The following is a 12,783-nucleotide window of genomic DNA, read 5'->3' as shown; positions in this document are numbered from 1 at the left end:
TTTAATATTAAATTTCCTATGTTTAAGGGTTTATATTAGATAAATTTAAATGTGTTAAGAAAATAAAAGTTTTATTAAGAATACTTGAAAAAAAATATAACATTAAATTTTGAAGTCCTTAAAATTTGAGATTTATATCAAATGAAATAAAAAATAAACAAAATACTAAGAAAACGACATGTAGTATCATTATATATAAAAATAGGTGATGTGTCAATCAAATAGTTTCTTTTATTATAATAAAGATAAGTATTTTGGCAATAATAGTTATAAGCTTTTTAAACTAAAAGATAAAAGTTACTCGACATAATTTTTAGATTATTAGTTTATTGTTAAATAAAAATATTAAGCTCAAAGTTTTTTTTTATTCGGGTTACAGAATATATCTATAGCATATTAAATAGCTTTATTAAAAAATAAAGTAAATTATATTTTTGGTCCCTAAATAATAGCATTTTTGCAACTTTAGTTTATTTTGATTTTGTCCCGTATTCCAAATAAAACGACTAATTTTTGCAAATTTGATCGTGATTTTACTCATTTTACTTGAAATATATATCAAAACTGTAACAAAAGAGCTTAAGACCAAAAACAAGATAAATTTTTTTGGAACAGAACCAATAAAACTGAATGTAATTTACACTTGAAAAGAATAGATTAGTTTTATACCACTTTACTCTTTTTAATCATATTCAACAACCATAACGATCGATAAAGTACACGTTTAACTTCAACAACCAAACACAATTAGTCAAAAGTCCAAACTTTTTGGAACATAAACATAAATAATTTGCATAAATAAACAAATTCTCATTACCAAAATGTCATCAAATACAAAGTGTTATAACTTATGACACTTCACATTAAGCCACTAGAATGCTCTTCTTATTGGTGAAAAAAAAAATATGGTGGAAAGGTCTCACTTCTCATTGTTTTTTACACATATATCGTCCAAGATAGGAAAATTACAAATGCAAATATGGACAGGTGGCACGTGATCATTCGTCCTCGTTAACTAGCAACGCGAATGAAAAGGGAGCAAATTTGTAGCCATCTCCTTCATAAAACTTGTTTTGAAACTCCACCCAATGAAGCCTTAACGCGTGTAGAAAGGCACTAAGTGTTTCCATCACCAACAACACCCCCACAGTTGCAAACACAAATACAATTATCCCCACACCAAGAATAATCACATTATTGTACCTATTTATAAATTTTTTTTAAAAAAAAAATTAATAATAACGTTTGTGTAGATATACATGCATTAGACTGAGACTGATGTTGATTAGAAAACTTACCCCCAAGCAAGAAGAAGAACCTTCTCGTAGAACACAGTGGATAATTCCGAATGCGCCAAGCTGAAATTACAAGTTTCGTTATCAGACATAAAAAGTTGCAGAAATGGTCCCTGTGGTTTGGTCACAGTTGCAGTTACAGTCCAACTTTTAAAAAGTTGATAGGTTTGCGTTGCGTCCCTATGGTTTTGGTTGTCCCTGTTCTATGTGAAAAGACTATCTTGCCCTTTCTAATATATATATATATATATATATATATATATATTTTTAAAAAAAAAAAAAGGAAGATTAAAATTTACCTGAGTGCCCATAAACGAAGATAGGAAGCAGTATTTGAGACAGCCCCAAGTACAAACTCAATTGTATGAATAAGTTGATGAACAAACACTTCACTGAACTCAAATTCCTCTTCATGATCATGGGAGCCATGATGACCTCCCTCCACCAGTGACTCATCAGTCCCTTCAAGTGCCACGTAGGAATCACCTTGGTGTGTCTGGAAGTGGAACATTAAATATGGTCTTTTAATATTTATCAAAAAAAAAAAAAAAAAAAAAAAAAAAACATGACATACCCTGTTATGCTGTGCCTTTAAAATGAAAGGCTTGGGTAGCAGCATCCATGGGACAGCAATTAAGGATAGAAGTAGTAACACAAGCTGCCATTGTCAATGAAATCATTTCTATTAAACTTTAGTTGAATAAAGTTTATTTTTATAAAAAACAAAATTTTTTGCTTAATTATTTATTTGGTTTTCTAGTTATAAATTAGTGTTGGGAGGAAGAGAATTGAACCTGAACGGTTTTCTGATTTGGGAAAAGCTCATTTTCAGCAAGATCATCAGTGGGGCTAAGGAACATATATATCATTACATGATATAAATCAGCTTTGGAACCAGTGATCCACTTCAAAATAATAAGGAGTGAAAGGTAGCCAAATAGACCGTTTAAAAATATCATCTGGGGTATAAATTGGAACCTGAACATTTTGCAACATATGATATAATTATTAATTAGTAAACATACATACATACATACATACATAATTGAAATATGGTTAACAGAACTCACCAGACATTGACACTGTTCTTGAAGTAGATAGCATTGAAAAAGCTCAAAACTATTCCAAGGTTCATTTGTGCAACACCAAGAAGAATTGACATTTTCATCTTTAAAGAATTGAGAAATGGTAATTCACTTCGACTTCCATGCCATACGGGGTCCACACCAAATGGGTATGTGTCACCCACCTTTATTAAACCTATAGTCGTAGCCTCACTGCATGCACAATAAAAGATTAACAAGATAAATAATTATTACATTTTTGGTCCCTGAGTATAGCTGGTTTTTGCAATTTTGGTACCAAAAAGATTTTTTTGTAATCTGGGTCCTGTTCCATGTAAAATGGTTATTTTTGGTCCTAATTAGTTTTTTTTCTTGCAACTTTTGTCCTTATTTTGAGGTTCTTGTAGCGTTTTTCTTACCTGTTCCAAGTAAAATGGTCCCTAAGTATAGCAGATATTTGCAATTTTGATCCTTATTTGAGGTTCATGTAACGTTTTCGCCTTGATCCAAGTAAATTGACTGCTTTTGGTCACCGAGTATTAGCTGATTTTTACAATTTACTTCCCAAAAAGTTTGTCTTGCAATTTTGGTCTTTTTATTTGAGGTTCTTATAATGTTTTCCATTCCAGTCCTAAATAGAATGACTACTTTGGTCCCTCATTATAGCTGAGTTTTGCATTTTTGGTCCCAAAACTCCAAAAAAGTATAGTCATTTTACTTGGACCAGGGACCAAAACGTTATAAAAACCTCAAATAAGGACTAAAGTTGCAAGACAACATTTTGGGACCAAATTTGCAAAACTTAGCTACACTAGGGGAACTTTTTGGGACCAAATTTGCAAAAATAGCTATACAACTACACTAGGGGGCCAAAAATATAACTTACTCAAAAAAAAAAAAAGTTGTCTTGCAACTTTGGTCCTTATTTGAGGTTCTTGTGACATTTTTTGTCTCCCTTCCAAGTAAAATGACTAGTTTTGGTCCCCAGGTATAGCTGATACTTTCAATTCTAGTCCCAAAAATTTAGTTGATTTACTTGGGACAGGAACCAAAAACGTTACAAAAACCTCAAATAAGGACCAAAAATGAAAAAACCATTCATACTTAGGGGCCAAAAATGCAATTTACTCAAAGATAACACAAACAAGGGGGTGGGGTGGGGTGGGGTAAGTACCTGCAGGCATCATCACGACAGGCATAGGCTGATGGACTAAATAACTCAAAAGGAACCGAGAAAAACTCATTATATATCAAACCCGTGTAGATTGAAAACAAAGCCATCAAGAATATAACATATCGACCCCCAAAAGTCATTTCCATTATGTCTCCAAGTTTCTGTATTCATTTCATATAAATTATAAATTCAAAATCTCTCTCATAAGATTAAGTAATATATATATATATATATATATATATATATATATATATATATATATATATATATATATATATATAAAAACTGGTTACTTACCTGACTTGAGTATTTCTTTTCCTTGAATATTAAAAATAAAGCTGCAATCAGGATGCATATTCCATGCCCCCAATCACCAAACATCACAGCAAAAAGAAATGGAAACGTGACAACAGTGTATACTCCAGGGTTTGCTTCTTGATACCTTGCAACACTGTAGCAACATGAAATTCATATAATAATTGGATTACATTTTTCAAATCACATTGCTGCTTCTTCCATTTACCCCTACAGAAATGCTTACCCATATGCATCAACAATTGTTTGAAAAGACTCGGTAAATTTATTTGTCCTGAAATAAGTTGGGGGCATTTCTTTCGTATGCAAAACTTGGAAAATCGCACCCACTTGTGACTTAGCATCAATTGTAGCCTGCTGGAGTGCTTCTTGAATCTGCAAAGACAAGGGGCAGACACGTAATTTTACAACCTTCGAGCATAATATTTAAAACTCATCAAAACATATATATAGTAGAGAGTGATATAAACCTGTTGGGTTGCAAATATGGGACTCCATCCTTCAGCAACAAGACACTTCTTTGTTACATCAATGCTAAGCATATTTAGCGTGTGATAAATAGATTTCTCCTTTCGAACCTTAAATTAGCAAACATAATGAAGTCAATGTTATTAAAAAAAAAAAAAAAAAAAAAAAAATCATCTTTATAAAGAAAAAGAAAAAAACAATTCTTAAATTAGTAAAAAGAATAAAGTATGTTGCTATTTCCTGCAATTTTCTCTTTATTACACATACCAGGTCATTCCATTGTTCATATTGTTTTGCAATAGTTTCCAACAAATTAGTACGATGCACAAGTCCAGTATCTATTGTTGTCTTCAGTTCAGATAGCCTTCCAGATACCTGAAAAGTTACATTTTTTATATAATCAGTGTCCTAATTTGATTAAATTCTATTTTATAAATATCAAGAATTCTGTGTACCTCAGTTATCATTTGTGCTTGTTTGCTCAAATCTTCTGGAAAAGGGTAACGATTTGCTCCAAAAGCTTCACATATCTTAAGAATCTTGCTCTTGGCTCTTTCTCCAGAAAAGAAAACCACAAAGACGCTTTTTTGAACCTGTAAAGCAGTAGTCATGTTTAATGCTGACATGGATGACAGGTATTAGCTGACGTGGAAATTGGAACTAACCTTTTCTCCTGAACTAGGATCAGTAACAGCTTCATCAACAGAAGATTGCCTTAAAAAGACATTACCCCTTGTAGCACGAAACAGAATTCTTTCAAAAGCCATGGCTTTTTCTTTAGCCACAAGCCCAGTGATATACCCTAGTTTGACTTGCTTTCCTTGGTCAACTGTCGACTCCTATACACAATAATCAGAAAGAATCATGGAAAGAAGGGGAAAAAAGTTAAAATTTAAAAGCACAAACAGGTCAAAGAACACCCTATACTATTCAACTATCCTGATTTCAAGCCTTCACACTCTCATATCAGAAAGAATCATGTACATGTCAAACCTACACTCAGTAATGACTAATGAAATAAACTAATGATTACATAACATGTACCTGATCATTCAATAGAGGAGTTTCCAAAGATTCTTCAGCACCCTGATGTGATGAACCTTCTCCCTGATGTTCTGAAGCACTGCTTTGAGCCACTTTGAAAAACTCTCCAGCCTATGAAACAGTTATTTACCATAAATGAAAAGAGTAAAAGGGTAGCCAATAAGTGTGGAAAAAGAACTGACATAAGATATACCTTTTGCAGAACAAGCTTATATTCTACAAGCTCATTATAGCCACGCTGCAACTTTTCACTATTTGCATTGATTTCAACAAGCTCAGCTTCAAGATCTCCAAGATTCACCTAAAAGACCACAAGAGGAAAAAAAATTAAGTTTAAAGATGGTATAAGTTTATGTATGGATAAGAAAAGTTGTATATACCTCAAGGTCATCTAGATTAAGGCCAGCTTTGGTATCGAGTTTCCCAGAGGGAATGATATCTGCCTTTGACATTTGATCTTTGAAGAAACGCAGCTTCCGTGCCAATTCTGCACATCTTTTAATCTTCACAAAAGAAGCAAGTTAAAATACAGATCCAATAAATAAAAGTTTCAAGAAGTAAACCAATGTCAAAGCTTACAATTTCCAAACTTCAATTGCAAATGCCAAATTCTATTCCTAATTTAAGACTCAAAGGGTAATGAGTAGTCAAGTGTTCAAAGGAAGATTAAAACTCACCTGGCCTGCATATGTTCTCTGAAAAGGGCTTTTCTCTACGTTCAGCTGTAGATACCAATAACATTAAGATTAGACCTATATTAGAAACCAAATTCACAAAACAAGAAGATACACTAAAAGGTAAAGTTTGAAAAGTATAAAAAGCTCTTCTAGATTTGTTCTTTTTTATTATTGTGCTAGTGGAATCAAGAATTATCTCTCAATCAAACCTTTATCGACTATATATATGCCATCAAAGCCCTTTCTGAGATAACTAACTTCATTTTTATTCACTGGCTTATTCCGCTACCCTAAAAGAAATTGTGGAGTAACGAATCAAACGACTATTTCAGCTATTCATAGATAGCTATAGTATATAACTTGCTAAAAACGTAAAGATCAAATCGAAAAAAAAAAATCACGATGCTGAATTCAGCCAACCAACCCTAACTTTCAGCTCGATCAATCAATACCACTCACGTAAAACGTAGCAACACCCTACTTGTAATAAATCAACTAACGTCCAAACCTCAGTTTGCAAATCACTACTAGCTAAACTCACGATGCACCAAGAATTCACAACAATTACATCAATAACAACAATGATCTGTAAAAATTATAATCGCAGGTATAGAGAGAGTAAGTGCTGACGTCTTTGAATTGAATGAGGCCGATATCTCCAAGGTAAGAGACGGTCAAGCGAGCAGACTCGATTGGAATAATGACTTGTATTAAGTGCATCGGCTCTGAACGGAACAGATCCATCGGCGGACAACATCCGCCTCCGCCGCCGTGCTCCGCCATCTGTAGACTTTCGATTGCGATCAGAATCGTTCGTCGAGATCGATCAGTATCTCGGCAGCAGAGAAACAAGATGAACCCAGAGTCTCTGTATTACCGCCTCTATGTTTTCACAGCAGCCACGTTCTTCCGATTGATATTTTATTTTTTCTGTTTTTTTTTTTTTTTCTTTCTAAAAAAAGTAAAATAATAATTGGGCTATAATTTACAGCGAATAGGCCAATAGAGTTTTATATTTTAATAGTTTCGGAATATACACGTGTATGTCATGAATTACACATTAAACGGGTGTTTGCGTAAGTGTTTTGTTTGTTATGTTCAGATTAATAGGTTTTATATATTCTAATTATAATATAATATATTTATGTTTATTGGATAATCGGTTTTATATCATGCTAAAGTTAGTGGGCTCGGTATGGGCACAAGCCGCACAACATGCTGATATGGCTAGGCAAACACCCAATGCTCACAATGTTGGGTTTTTATGTTGTTGTGAATCTTGTGATTGCATGTGGTTGTTGTTTCCCTCTTTTTGGAAAAGTTAGATTGAGTTGGAAAGGATTTGGTTGAGGTGAAAGCTTGGTGAATTCAGCACAATTCTCACCAACCTTAGACACACACACAAAAAAAAAATGTTATACTTTTAAAGTGTAATTTTGTTGTTTTGGGATTGAGATTGACAAATGATTCGAATTTGAATTTTGTTAATTATAGAGTAGGAGGTTTTCACGGTTGTAATTCTTTCGTCTAAGTTTTTTTGGTTAAAAGTCAATTTCATGATCATAATAATTGATTGTTGATTATTTGATTTACCGTTCATATAATAGATATAGTTTGTTCAATGTGGGTTGATGAGTGTTGTAATTGTAAGGATTTAACATGTTAGGTTTATGATAAAACAAATTTCATCATCAAATATTAAATAAAGTTATCTATTATTTTTTCATATTACCTTTATTTTGTTGTTTGGCAAAAAGTTGTTTTCTTATAATAAAGTCTTTTAGTTTACTAAATATCATATCATTGTAACTTCAAGTAATAGAGTTGAATTCAAACAAAACCATCGAGTTTAAACAATTCATATCCAACAGAAGAAAAAACGAACAAGAAAATCATACCAAAAAATGTTAATTTTTCTAATAAAAGGATTGTATAGAACTCTAATACCATATGAGCTAATAAAATAGTATCATGTGAGCTAATAAAACAATAGAGAGAAATATTGTTAGGATTTCATTATCGAGAAAAGGTATATTACAAGGAACAGAAAAGACAATTATAAATAGGAAAACAATCTACAGTTAACCTAGATAAAAGGTTAAAAAGACGTAATGCTAAAAGAGCCTGATAAATTTAATAGGCAAACAATTAATAGGAGTTTTCATGCTTTCAAAGCCAAGTAGAAATCAGTAAATGTTTGTTACAGACTCATGTGCTAATAACTCTTTGTATTGTACCATGTAATTCTAGTTTCTTGTTTTTCATTTGAATATAAAAAAATAAGTAGATGGTCTAGAGAATGCTTGATTTAGTTATACTAATCATCTTCAAATAGCGATGGTTGATCATGTTTTCAACAATAAACTCTTCATGGCTCCTATTGACATTGTGTTAGATTAAGGTGTCTAAGCTCATAACTAAATTGGTATATACTTGTAATTAGAAACAAAGTCATTTTTGGTTAGAATGACATTTGTAGAGAATATATATATATATATATATATATATATATATATATATATATATATATATATAAGATTATTATATGATTAGTAAATTATAATAAATGATTTGTTAATATATTATATGATTAATATATTAATAATTAATTAAGATTTAATCATAAATTAATTGGAATTAATTTTTTGGATTAATTAGTATTAATTAAAGGTGCAGAGGCTAAGCTAAAATTGTTCAAAAGTTGAACAAATGAAGCGTTCCATAACCTTCCCATGGGGGGCGGTTTTGGGATGCCCTAATAAGGCACTCTAGAAGCCTCCTTATAATTAGGTGTAACATCCCGATGATGAGGTAATTTCAATTTTAATCATATGTAGGAAGAAATATTGCATTTTGGCCCTTGTGCTTGAGAAGGATTGAAAAATGGCCCACATCGGCATTTTGGTATTTTGGTTGAGGCTTAGTATGTTGGGTGTACATTTCGTACGCAAGGCGTACATGCGAGAACTTTGTATGTTAGGCGTACATCAAGTATGCAGGGCATACGTGCGAGGTTGTCAAACGCTAAATTTTAGGGTTTGGACCCTATTTAAACATCTTTTTGGCCCCAAGACCTTTACCCTCATCAGCCTCCACCTAAAAATCGTCCCTCCATCTAACCCTAAGTGTGAAGAGTGCACCTTGAGCTCATTTGTGTGTCTTGGTGGTGTTCTTGAAGAAGAAGAAGAAGAATTTAACATTCGAGATTTAATATGTTTCCTTTTAACCCCTTAATGTAAATTCTATCATTTTGGTCCCTAGCTAATACACGGGGCATACTCTATGAGTACGCTTAGCGTACTAGCTCATCTCAGGTTTGCAGGTTCACCCACATACACGGGGCGTACATGGGAGTACGCATGGCGTACGTAATGCAGGGGCAAACCCTAATTTTTAGGATTTATGCCATATTTAAGCAACCTATAACACCCTTGGACCATCTATTGATAAGCATCCACTCCCCTATACCCTAAGATCGAAACCCTAGCCTCCCATAGTGTGTTCTTGAGCTTTGGAAGTAATTTTGTGTTGTTTTGGTGTGCATTGAAGAAGGTGGTGCTTGGTAATCAAGCTTTGGTTAGACTTAAGGTTGTAGATCCAGAATCTTCATCAAGTTTGCTAGCTCCAGAAGGTATAAAGTTCTTATATTGGAACCTTTTGTGTTAGATTGAGATTAGAGCTTGTTTTTGAGCTTATGGTCTTTTGGGTTCTTTATGGGAGTTTGAGTCGCTCCATGAGCTAGGATGCTAGATCTTAGCCCCTCTGATGTTCCTTGTGTAAAAAGGTGTCATATTGATGAATCATATTGGTTCACGCATGAATTATAGTCCTTATTATGGGTCTTAATGGACAAAATCGGGTTTTGGGTCCCATTAAGACATCCAAGGTGATAAAGTTGCAAACTTTATGCATTAATACCTTGAAATGAAGTAGATCTAAGATTTAGACAGTAAGAGTTTTAGTGGTTAAGACAAAATTAGACAAATGGGGCTCTGGCCGGTATGTGGGGCGTAATCACTAGTATGTTGCGCGTATTGGGTTAGCTACCTGATTTCGAGTCAACACTCGTACGTCGTGCGTACGAGGAATACATCAAGCGTACGAGGTGAAGTGGGTTTTCTTCGTTTGGGGCTTTTGGACTCGGGATTATTTAGGCTTTTAAGGTTTGGGCCTTGTTGGGCCATTGGACTTTTGAACTTGGTCCATGGATGGACTATGGGCCTTCTTGGGATTAGGTTCATGATGATTGTGGGCTTAATTTTTAATTAAGGATCTTGGAATCCTTAAATATTTTCTTGGAATAGAGGTAATAAATTTTGATGATGGTTTATGTTTAAATCAAAGAAAGTACTGTCTGGAATTATTGCATGAGTATGGGATGCTTGGTTGTAAACCTATAAGTACACATTTAGAAACAAATTTTATTGTAAGTTCAGGTGATACTGATGAAAAAGATAGATTGTTTGAAAATAAAACAGAATTTCAAAAGTTGATAGGTAAACTTATTTATCTTACAATTACAAGACATGATATTTCTTATGCAGTTCAGGTTCTTAGTCAATATATGCACAAACCAAGAAAATCTCATTTAAACATTGCTTTCAGATTGTTGAGATATTTGAAAAGTAGCCCTCGAAAAGGAGTTGCTTTAATTAAGTCAGGTGTGTTTGAATTAAAAGGTTTTGTTGGTGCATACTAGGCTAAGTGTTTAGCCACAAGGAGGTATGTATCAGGTTATATGGTTTATCTTTATAATTGTTTGATTTCTTGGAAGAGTAAGAAACAATCTATTGTTTCTAGGTCTTCTACTGAATCAGAGTATAGAGTTCATGGTTCTATTACTTGTGAAATAATTTGGGTCTTAAAGATTTTGTTTGAACTAGAAGTTAAAAATCTTATTCCTTTTTCTATTTTTTGTGATAATGATTTAACGATTAAGTTAGCTCTTAATCCTGTATTTCATGAAAGGACAAAGCATTTTGAAATTGATCTACATTTTGTTAGAGAAAAAATTGCTAGTGGTGTATTGAAATTGGTTAAAATAGATTCTTCTGAACAAAATGTTGATATTCTTACGAAGTCTTTGAGTGTAAAACAACATGATTTTTTAATAAATAAAATGGGTCTTATTGATGTTTTCAGAAAAGGAAATAAATATTTCGATTGAGGGGGATGTTGAAAATATATTATCCTTGCAATCTCATATTTATTATTTGAAATAAAATGTGATATATAGTTGAAGGGTATTTTGTGTAAAGAGTGTATTATGACGTTTTGTTTCTTGTTCGTTCATCATTTGGTATTAGAGCCTTAGTTTGGAAATTCGGGCATATTATTAGGTGTGTCTGAACTCAAACTGAGGGTTTGGTAAAATTTTCAGAAAGAAATGTTTTATAAAAGGATTTTCTAATAAAATAATAAGGGTGTGGTGCATGCAATTCACCGAGGTCAAGTAAGTTTTCCCAAAATACTCATACATGTTTTGTGATATGCTTTGATGTGTGAATCTGTGAATCAAATGCTAGTTAGGGCTAAAAATATGCTCAAGATTTGCATGATATAATGCTAGGAGAGATGTCTTTATATGTCTACTTTATTATTATTATTATTATTATTATTATTATTATTATTATTATTATTATTATTATTGTTGTTGTTGTTGTTATAAAATGTTCTAGATAATCAGATTATATATTAATTCAGAGATAAAGATATCAAAAACTCCCCAGATTGGGTGGTTAAAGGCGTTGCCTTAATATTGCTCATTTTCTTTAACAACACTTCTCTTTATCTTATGAGTGTGCCAAGTCAGACGTGGCATGTTATGTTAGCTGTTACGTCAGCAAATGTATCCAAGTAAGCATCCAGGAGGCTTGGTTCACCGGCTAGGGAGAGCAAAACCGAATAAATGTCCAAAAATGATAAAATTTAGCTAAATGTGAGGCATTAACCAACATAAAAAACGACTTTGGGTAAAATTGACAATTTTAGGATTTTTGTGACATTAACCCAACAAATATTTGCCTGAAAGTAGTTATGAAAACAAGAAAGAGCATTACAATATAAGTTTCGAAAAATTCATAAGATTTTATTTGTGCCAAGGAAATTAACTATTATTATAACTCACCCACAACCGAAGTCTAGAGTTTGAACTATTTATATTGATTAAATATTCAAGTTCATATTAATCTTGTCTCGTGATCTTTCCCAAAAATAGCTAAATGATAAGTAATTGGTAATCGTTTGAACATTTGGGATTTCAGCCGGTAATCTTCCGAAAAATCTTATATTTTGTATTCATTAACGATAAGGCCATGACTTTTTAATAGAAATATAATCTTATTGTATTTTTTTCTTCTGGCATAAGGTATTATCTTATAATAATCTTACTATAATCTTATTTTCTATCTGAATATTTCAAATAACTTTTAACAACTACGAGGATGGTTTAACTTTTAATTTTTTACGTTTTAAATTCATTTTACACATTTCAAAAACTTACAAGCTACTTTTGTGGAACATTTTTATTCAGATAAAAGTTACAAACTTAGAGCTTCTAACTTTAAGCAACCAACTGGTTTTGCTGAATATAACCCTTTGTATGACATTTGTATTTGGCTAGCGTTATATTGATTGATATTGATTTAGTGTTAAGGTACAAAATGCCAACAATTTAGATATGATTCCAATTACATAATTTTTTTAACATTAACCCATGATCACAATTCAGAAGGTGAGAGAATACG

At 32.4% G+C, this 12,783-nt stretch overlaps 1 protein-coding gene across 1 annotated transcript; it reads right to left on the bottom strand.

Moving 5' to 3' along the window:
- Window positions 1-789: 789 nt before the first annotated feature.
- LOC145075276 (V-type proton ATPase subunit a3-like) lies at window positions 790-6,947 on the bottom strand. Its single transcript, XM_079021574.1, has 18 exons — window positions 6,668-6,947; window positions 6,038-6,082; window positions 5,741-5,863; window positions 5,554-5,661; window positions 5,361-5,471; window positions 4,982-5,155; window positions 4,772-4,909; window positions 4,584-4,691; window positions 4,319-4,426; window positions 4,075-4,223; window positions 3,831-3,984; window positions 3,534-3,694; window positions 2,366-2,572; window positions 2,090-2,273; window positions 1,870-1,953; window positions 1,595-1,791; window positions 1,299-1,358; window positions 790-1,203 (listed from the first exon to the last, which is right to left on the bottom strand). The coding sequence occupies exons 1-18, from the start codon at window positions 6,818-6,820 to the stop codon at window positions 999-1,001; spliced, it is 2,469 nt and encodes an 822-aa protein (XP_078877700.1). The 5' UTR covers window positions 6,821-6,947; the 3' UTR covers window positions 790-998.
- Window positions 6,948-12,783: the final 5,836 nt, after the last annotated feature.

Source organism: Lactuca serriola, chromosome 9, assembly GCF_051521515.1.
Source record: "Lactuca serriola cultivar US96UC23 chromosome 9, Lser_US96UC23_V15, whole genome shotgun sequence".
NCBI lineage: Eukaryota > Viridiplantae > Streptophyta > Magnoliopsida > Asterales > Asteraceae > Lactuca > Lactuca serriola.
Note: the sequence above shows the minus strand (reverse complement) of the source record. Positions and strands in the feature narration are given on the sequence as shown.